Genomic DNA, 9,858 nt, shown 5'->3' on the forward strand with positions numbered 1-9,858 from the left:
AAGGTATTTGCTATATTAATAAGAGAATATAAAATATAACATGTGTGCCAAGTGATAAAGGTGTGCGAAGGAGATAATATATGCACTTGCTGTGTGCGTATAAAATATGTAATAGAATGGACTGTATTATAATTACTGAGTAACCTGCTGTGTGCGAAGAAGAGATGTATTATGGACTGTATTATAATTACTGTGTAATATTAGGGAGATATTGTATATCCTGTAAATAATACCTTTCATATCCTGTTGACTTGTATTGTTGTCTGAACAAGCCACCACTCCCACATATACTCTTGTTTAAATACAGTATATCCATGATTGGTTGTTTGACCAGTGTAGAATATTAACAAGATTTATTTAGGTGTTTTAAGATGTGTAAATTTATGAAATCTTATTAAAATATATAATTATATAGAAATAGATAGACTATTTAGATTATTGGAATTGTAAAAGATTGATGAAAGTTAATGATAATGAAATAAGTTTTTTGAACATTTATTGATTATTGAACATTAATTGATTATTATATTGAATGAAATAATAGAAAGGCAAATGTGGAAAGGTATTATTGATATATTAAAGCATTGATAGATTTTTTTAATAATAATATTACATGATTATAATATTATGATAAATGTTTAAGAACTGAGGGTTTAAAATAATTTAAAATAATGGATTGATTAATATCTATGTTTTTTGTCTTTGTTTTTACTTTTTTGTATGTTTTTTGTTTTGTTGATTTTTTTAAATTTTCATAGTAATAGAGTTTAGTTCTTTTTCTTCTTTTTTAATACTATAATCTCTTTTTTCTTTTTAGTTGATAACTCTTTTTCTTCTGTAAGGGTTCTGGAGAATGTATAAGAAGGAGACATAGGCATGACAGCATTCCTGAATTTGCAAAATGATAATGATATTAATTTAATAAGGTTAAAAGGAAATCAATGTTGAATTCAATTAGAAGAAAATTAGATATCTAGGTGACAAAATTAGAGCTCAAGGTAGGGAGGATTGATGAATACTGGAAGTAATTAATTTGGAAACAATAATTTTGGGGGGCAATTATATTTGTTTTACTAATCGATACTGAGATTCATACAGCAGAAGGCAGTCCCGTAAGTAACCTGGCCCAATGCCATGTAGAGCTTTATAGGTCATAACCAACACTTTGAATTGTGCCTGGAAATCAATCGGCAACCAATGCAGTCTGTGAAGTGATGGAGAAACATGGGCATGTCTAAGAAGGCCAATGACTGCTTGCACAGCTGCATTTTGCATGATTTGAAGTCTCCAAACATTCTTCAAAGGTAACGAGATTTTGCTTCTGCACAAATGCAAAAAGCAAAAAAGACCAAAAATTAAAGAAAAAATGGTCCCCAAAGGACTGGTACCTGAACAGTCACACACAAATTACACAATCTGGAGGACACTACCAGTGCACAGTTGCCTACTGCACTGGTAGCAACCCACCACTGGTTTGGATGGCATGGCTACTTATGGTATGATAAAACTAAAATTAATGTTGATTTTAATAACCATTTTGTTAGATGTGTCATACTGTGAATTTGGAACAAATATAAAATAAGTCTCTCTATGAAGCTGCCTTTTTGGGTGTCACCACAGGATGCTTTTCTTTAGAAAAGACAAGGTGGCCAAGCAAGATTGGCTGACGTATGGTAAAATTTTATCTTTTGATTCTGGTGACCCAATACTAAAGCTGAGGGAAAAACTCGAATCAAAAGGTTATGCTTGCCATTAGTTTACTTATCAGCAACTGGAGGAAAGTTTCAAATTGGATAAAAAGTGCTATGGATTTGACTTTGTTAAAAGTGAATTAAAATTTTCATTATGTGGCAATGATGAACATATTATTGCTAACATTAATAAAATGTTATTAAAATTGAATTTGGAAAATGAATGTGTAAAATATTGTATGATTCAGTGGGCAAGGAATGCTTGAACAATGGGGAAATATGTGGCTGAAGGGTTTAAAATTTACGTTAAATTATAACCTAAAAGAGAATTTCCTTAAGATGATATATCATTGATATTTAACACCAGATAAGTTATCTAAGATATATAAAGGCATGGCAAATGAATGTTGGAAGTGTAAAAATAAAGAAGGGACTTTTTTGTCATCTATAGCGGACATATGATAAAGCAAAAAAAAAAGTATCATTCATATTTTAATACAGAAAATTCTGAAAAAGGAGATAAAAATGAAACCAGAACTTTTCCTTTTGGATCTAATGGAAAGAGAACTGGAGGGAAAATACTATATAAGTTGATAGCAGCAAGACTACTGTATGTGTAAAAATGGAAGGACATTTTGATTTCTACCATGGAAGAATGATTGCAGAAGTTTACGGAGTTCTGAAATGGCAAAACTAACTACTTTGATTAAAGAAAAGAACATACCGGTAAGTATTTTTGTTTCCATAAGGAAACTGCGTCTGAACTTCATGCTTAATGTGGAAAATGAACTCTGACTTTGGGTTTTACAGATTAGACTGATGGATCTTTATAGAAATGACTTGTTTATACTATTATGGAAAACAAAAAGCCATAATTTGATGTTAATGCCTTATTTTACTGTAACAAGAGAATCTGAAGTCAATGCTTCTTCCCCACTCCCTGCCCATATTTCCTCATTTGTCTTCCCCTTTCCCCTCACCCCTCACTGTTCTTCTATTTACTTTTGTATTTTGTATCTTATAATACTCTATAACTTAATTTAAAAATTAAATAATAATTAAATTTAGCAAAGTTCCTCTTTTGTGTCAGGCAAAATGTCTCTTTTGCATTGAAAAGGTTGGGACTGCAGGGGTGAGTTTGGTGATTTGAAATCAGAAGTTTTTCTTAGAAGATAGGTTTCTGAGCATATGCAGAATGTGGAGAGAATACTAAGATTGTAAAACAAATCAAATGTTCATAATGTTGTCCTGGATGCAGACTATGGATTTATCCCTCTTTCAATGAATAATGGAAGAATTCATTCTATTTGAATTAAAATTAGATTAAGAAATAACTTCAATCTAATCTAGTACTTGAAAAGAGGGAAGCATAAGAGAGAGTGGAACAAATTCTTTTTTTCATTTGTTAAGTATATAGGATCATGTAAATAACAACAGGCCAAGCAAAATCAAGCAGGGGTGTTTGAAGACCCTTCCCCTCACCTGTTTCTCATCATTTCCCTTGGTTGTCAAAAAAGCTCACTAATGAAAAGAAATGATGAAATCTCTAATAATTTATTTCTCCAATATTATGTTGGTTTGAAAAATTACACATTAAGCTTATATTCAATTCTGAATTTAATTCTAAAAGGAGAAATTACTCAGTATTAAAGGGATGGACAATTGAAAATGCACAAAGTTGCAGAGATAGCTAATTGGGAGCACAGAAAGACCTTTTGTTGATGGAATTTAGATTTAAATGCTGTTTAAAAAGTACTTAAATATATTAAGATTACATGTCCCTTGTGAGTTCAGGAATTTAATTTGCTTTATTTTGTCCTGACTATGTTATATATTTTTCTTCTATATGCACAGCAGATATTTTACATACAAAGTACTGTACATGTGAGCTTTCTTAAATATATATCCATAGCTAATCTGTTTAAAATTAAAATAACCAACTCCAGGGGTTTCAAATAATAATACACTAGGGGGAGAATCTTATGCCTTTCTTTTCTTGTACTAGCTCAGTTGATAATTAAGTTTAGCAAAGTTCCCTTTTTATTAGGCAGAAATTTCCCTTTGGCACTGAAACAGCTGGGAATGCAGGGATGGTTTTGAAATTACCAAAGATGGTGGTAGGTAGAGGTTCCGTACACTTGAAAATAGCTTGCATTTGGTACACAAAATGAAACACATATGTATCAAAGTATATGTAAACCAGGGGTGGGTTCCACTTTCCTTCCCCACTGGTTCGCATTGGGTTTAGGACATTTTGCCTCCGCCAGTTGGATGAAGCTCTTTCTTCCGCAGCAGCTGATCGGACGCTGCATTATCTCCCTTGCCAAAAGGCCCCTAGCTATTCGCCCCAGCCCTTTTGTCACAAAAATCCACATTCAGCCACAGCCTTTTTGCAACATGGGACACTTCGCCACCATCCAATCAGAACGGTCATAACAAAATGCTACTTTGGGAAGGAAAGAATGGGACAGTTCGCTCTTTCATACACATGCACACACCAGTTCTAGTCTGCCCCCCTTCTCATGCAGGAGACTGTTACAGCATGATAGAGGTGGAGGAGACCTCAGAGGCCATATAGTCTGACCCCCTTCTCATGCAGGAGACTGTTACAGAATGATAGAGATGGAGGGGACCTCAGAGGCCATCTAGTCTGACCCTCTTCATAAGCAGGAGAATTGGTCTTCTGGTCAAACTTCTGGGCTGCTAAATTGGCTGGTGGAACTCCCTGCCTCACAACAAGCTAATCCTTAAAAAGCTAATTTGGGGAGCCAATCAGAGCATTCCTCACAAAAGAGGGGTGGGAGAGAGAGCTAGGTAGCATCCTCTTAGCAAAGGACAGAAGTGAAGTTACTCGTTACTGTCTAGGGCCCCTTTATGACCTGGTCGTCATGGCGATCTGTAGAATTTATATGATGCGTGGAGGCTAATGCAAAAGGAACAAGCGGTTTTGACAAAACAAACTAGAGGGCATCTAGTTCAACCCCCTTCTCAAGCAGGAGATTTCTACAGAACAACAGAGTTTGAGGAGACATCAGAGGTCATACAGTCCAACCCCCTGCTCAAGTCGGTTACCTCTACAGATTCCCATACCACTTAAGAAGTGTTGGAAAGGACCTCGGAAGTCATCTGTTCCCACCCTCCCGCCCTCCACCCGCACAAATTAACAAGAGTTGGAACGGACCCTGGAGAGAGTGAGAGAGAGAGGGAAGTGCGAAGGGAGTTTGGGAGAGGACCATATAGCAGTGATTTCACCAGGGCAATTTATTTTGATTTATTTATTTAGTCCAATACAAATTGAAAGTTAAAGAGAATAAAAACATGTAGTAGTAAATATCAGGGAAAGGATAGAAGAAAAGATATGGGAATAGAATACGTCAATGAAGAGTAGAGGAAAGGATATATGAATGGAAGAAAAGATATGTAAAATATAGGAGAGACAATTGGACAGGGGACGGAAGGCACACTAGTGCACTTATGCTCGCCCCTTACTGACCTTTAAGGAACCTGGTGAGGTCAATCATGGACAGTCTAAGGCGAAAATGTTGGGGGTCATATTTTTTACAGTCAAATTTGGAGCAGTTGATATTAAGTTTGAACCCGTTGCGTGCTCTGGTGTTATTGCGGTTGAAACTGAAGTAGTCGTTGACAGCATAGTTCCCTCTAAGCTGCGCAGCGCACTATAGTGCAGAGGTTTTTAACCCCCAGCCCGGGAATTTCAAATTCCAGCGCACAGGACCAATCGCTGCGCCGGAATTTGAAATTAAAGGAACTGCCGCTGCTCTGTAAACAACAGTTTGCAGCAACAGTTCCTTCAAGTAAAGGCGGGAAAGAAAGGGGCCAATTATAGGCCCACTTTCTTCCCCGCCCCTTAAATCCCAGACGTTCTCCGCGTACACCCCCCCCCGAGCCAAATGGTTGTTTAGCTGCTGGCCCGGTAAGGTAAGAAAACCATTGGGGGTCCCTGGGTCTGGCGGCGCGGTCTGCTGCCGGGCCTTCTAAGCATCCATGGGGTGGGGGTGGGAACAAGGGTGGGGGGTGATGACCGAGGGCCCTGGGCCAGGCCGCCAGCCTATCGCGGTTCCCCCGCTGCCAAGAGCCGGCTGCCGGCTTGCCGCGGCACGCCTGCCACCGCCCAGACCCAGCCGCCAGCCTACCGCGGCTTTCCTGGCTTGCCGCGGCCCGCCGGCCGCTGCCGAGACCCGGCTGCCAGCCTACCGCGGCTTCCCCGGCTTGCCGCGGCCTGCCCGCGGCTGCACAGACCCGGCTGCCAGCTTTCCGCGGCTTCCCACGCCGCCGCGGCTTCTCCGGCTTGCCGCAGCCCGCCCGCCGCTGCCCAGAACCAGCCGCCACCTACAGCGGCTTCCCACGCCGCCGCGGCTTCCCCGGCTTGCCGCAGCCCGCCCGCCGCCGCCCAGAACCAGCCACCAGCCTACCGCGGCTTCCCGTGCCGCCGCAGCTTCTCCGGCTTGCCGCGGCCCGTCCGCGGCCACCCAGACCCGTCCGCCAGCCTACCGCGGCTTCCCACGCCGCCGCGGCTTCTCCGGCTTGCCGCCGCCCGCCCGCCGCCGCCCAGAACCAGACGCCAGCCTACCGCGGCTTCCCATGCCGCCGCGGCTTCTCCGGCTTGCTGCGGCCCGCCCGCCGCTGCCCAGAACCAGCCGCCAGCCTACCGCAGTTCCCCCACCACCCAAGCCCGGCCACCGCCCTGTCGCATTTCCCCCAACCTTCCCATGGGTACTGCCCGGTGTCTCAGCAGTCTACTTCGTTACGCGAATTGCTCGGTGTGATGGCGGGGCTCTTGCCTCCGAGCCTTTTCACCCCAAATCCGACGGCCGCCTTCTCCGGGTCCCAGGGAAAAAGGAAAGTTTCCCAGGAAGCCCCCGTGCTTCTGGCCCCAAAAAACATACTTGTGCGAGTGAGTGGTGTTGCAGGGCAGGAAAAATAAGAAGAGAGTAAGACAGAGAGAAAAAAGAGAGGAAGGAAGAGAGAAAGAAGGAAAGGGAGGGATGGAGAAATAGGAAAGGATGATGAGAAAGAGGGAAAGAGTGAGAGGGATGGAGGGGGGAGGGAGAGAGAAAGAAGAGAAGGGGGAAAGAGAGGGAGGGAGGAAGAGAGGAAAAGAGACAGAAACAGATAGAAAAGAATGGGAGCAAGAAAGAGAGAAAGAAAATCAAAATCTAGTTTGAAACTGGCTCAACTATTTAACTGGATTTTAAAGCATAGATTTATTAATAGTTTTGTTTTTGTTTTTGCTGGTTGTTTTAGTTTTAATAGTAATAGATTTTGGTTTTGTTTTATTATTAATTTCAATAAAATAGAAGGGAAATCAATATATATATATATATATATATATATATATATATATATAAGCTAAAAGCATTATATATATATATATATATATATATATATATATATATATATATATATGTTAAAATGTTTTCAGCTGGAATTTTAAAATTAAGGGTGAATTTTAAAATATACCAGGGTGATCCGACATAAGAAAAACATATATATATATATATATATATATATATATATATATATATATATATATATATATATATATACATATATATATATCAGCTAAAAGCATTATATATATATATATATATATATATATATATATATATATATATATATATATATATATATGCCGCCCAGTCCTGAAGTGACTGCTGCTCAGACACTATAGTTTTCCGCCCACACCGAAAAAAAATTAGAGGGAACACTGGTTGACAGGCAGGATGTTGCATCATATGATCTTGTGGGCAATACTTAGAGCAGTGATTTCCCCAGGGCAATTTAGCAGCTCAGAATTTGTCAAATGTGTATGGGTGGAAGGGCAGGGTGGGACTGGATGACCTCCAAGGTCCCTTCCAACTCTTGTTAAATGTGTATGGGTGGAGGGCAGGGGTGGCCCCCTATCCCCACTTCTGAGGCCTCAGAGTTTTTGCCTCTCTCGGCAAACTCTTTTTTCATAAGTGCTCCATGCATTGTAAAAATTCCACAGGTTACCATGATGACCAGGTCATAAAGGGGCCCCAAACAGTAACCAGTACCTTCACTTCTGATCTTTGCTAAGAGGATGCTACCTAGTTCTCTCTCCCACCCCTCTTTTGTGAGGACCAATCTGATTGGCTTCCCAAATTAGCTTTTTAAGGATTAGCATGTTGCGAGGCAGGGAGTTCCACCAGCCAATTTCGCTGCCAAGAAATCCTGCTTGTGAAGAGGGTCAGACTAGATGGCCTCTGAGATCCCCTCCATCTATATCATTCTGTTTCAATCTCCTGCTTGAGCAGGGGGGTCAGACTATATGACCTCTGAGGTCTCCTCCATCTCTAGCATGTTGTAACAGTCTCTTGCATGAGAAGGGGGTCAGACTATATGGCCTCTGAGGTCTCCTCCATCTCTATCATTCTGTATCAGTCTCCTGCATGAGAAGGAGGTCTGATTATATGGTCTCTGAGGTCTCCTCCATCTCTATCATTCTGTATCAGTCTCCTGCATGAGAAGGAGGTCCGACTATATGACCTCTGAGGTCTCATCCATTGAATGGTGGTGAAGTGTCCCATGTGGCCAAAAGGCTGTGGCTGAATGTGGATTTTTGTGATGAAAGGGCTGGGGCAAATAGCTAGGGGCCTTTTGGCGAGAGAGATAATGCAGTGTATGATCAGCTGCTGCGGAAGAAAGAGCTTCATCCAACTGGCGGAGGCAAAGAGTCCCATCCCCTTCGCATCATGTCCCTTCATGCAATTTGGCTTCCACACATGCTTGTAGCAGGAATCAGCCCGAAACATAGCTGGGGAGCTGATCAGCTGTGTTTCGGGTGAAGAAATAAAAATCAGTATTAACCTGGGGTGGGCCTTTTTTCAAGTAGCGAAAGAGGAGAAGCCATCCAAACGGGAAAATTTTCAAAAAAATTATCCCAAAAAGATGGTGTCACTCATGGACTGGCACCAATAATGGCATCATCAGTGGGGCACTACTGGTTCAGGCAATCTAGTCTGAACTAGAAGGAACCCATCTCTGATGTAAGCAATACATAAGAAGTAGAGACACAGAGAAAAATTACCTGTTAGACCTTTATTTAGCAGCATCTCATCCCATTGTATTTGACTGAGTATTATTGCCTATAGTGAAAACATACAGACAACATTATTTCCTCAATTTGCTTGCATATCTGAAGAACAATTGGGTAATTGAACTAACAGAATAACACAATACCTGTAGCTGAATTTCTTTCTTCTTACTTGCCATTGTTATTCTCTGTTATGGTAGAAATACAGCAAATAGACATTATTGGGAAATATACTATTATTATGCTTTAATATTGGGTTCTATCTAAACCATTGTTTGCTTGCACTATGAATCTGTATCAGATTGACAAAGATCTTACAATAATAATATGAAGATAGGTGAAGGAGGAGGGAACACTTATTCATACAAATACATTATTTTCTCTGCCATATCATTAGAAATAATCACATTCATGTACTTCACAGCTATGTATCATGACACAAATCACAGTACAACTATATTTCTTCCTTTATACCTCCTTATTAATTAATTCAAGATAGCTGCTTCCAGAAGGTAAAACTGTTAGCAGGAGGTAACATGGGCAGGAATGGGCAAGTTTTTACTGCTGTTGCTATGGTCACCAAAGAACACCTAGATAGATCACAACTGTAAAGAATAGGTAGGTGATGCTATACATAGCAGAATAGATCTAAGCCAGACATCCTGGTTCAGGAGAAGGGAAATGATGGGCTTTGGCAAACTAGTAATTGAGAAGAATTTTTTAAAAACCCTCAACCTAGAATATCTAACCTTTCTTTGAGATTGGAGAAAGAAAAACAAGGATATTATAATCAATTGCATCTTGAAAGAAGATACAACAGTTGTCAAAGTATAGGTAGTTCTTGACTTGTGACTACAATTGGGACCAGAATTACTGTTGCTAGACAAGGCATTATTGCGAGCAATACCAATTTTAATTTTTTTGCCATGGTTTTTAAGCAAATCACTGTAGTTAAAGGAATCACATGATCATTAAGTGAATTCAGATTCCCCCCTTGAATTTACATTGGATGCCCATTGGGAGCATAAATGGGGATCACATTATTCTGAGATACCACAACCGTCATACATATATGCCAATTGATCATGG

General features: G+C 40.3%; 1 protein-coding gene across 1 annotated transcript in view; it reads right to left on the minus strand.

Moving 5' to 3' along the window:
- The window catches only part of NME8 (NME/NM23 family member 8), a 245,123-nt gene extending 236,175 nt beyond the window's left edge, over positions 1-8,948 (minus strand). Inside the window, exons 1-2 of the mRNA XM_070728254.1 lie at positions 8,916-8,948; positions 8,764-8,821 (exon numbers count right to left, since the gene is read on the minus strand). Of these exons, the coding sequence (XP_070584355.1) occupies positions 8,764-8,821; positions 8,916-8,948 (91 nt within the window). The remainder of the gene's footprint in view (positions 1-8,763; positions 8,822-8,915) is intronic.
- Between the last annotated feature and the right edge of the window lie 910 nt (positions 8,949-9,858).

Source organism: Erythrolamprus reginae, chromosome Z, assembly GCF_031021105.1.
Source record: "Erythrolamprus reginae isolate rEryReg1 chromosome Z, rEryReg1.hap1, whole genome shotgun sequence".
Classification (NCBI taxonomy): domain Eukaryota; kingdom Metazoa; phylum Chordata; class Lepidosauria; order Squamata; family Dipsadidae; genus Erythrolamprus; species Erythrolamprus reginae.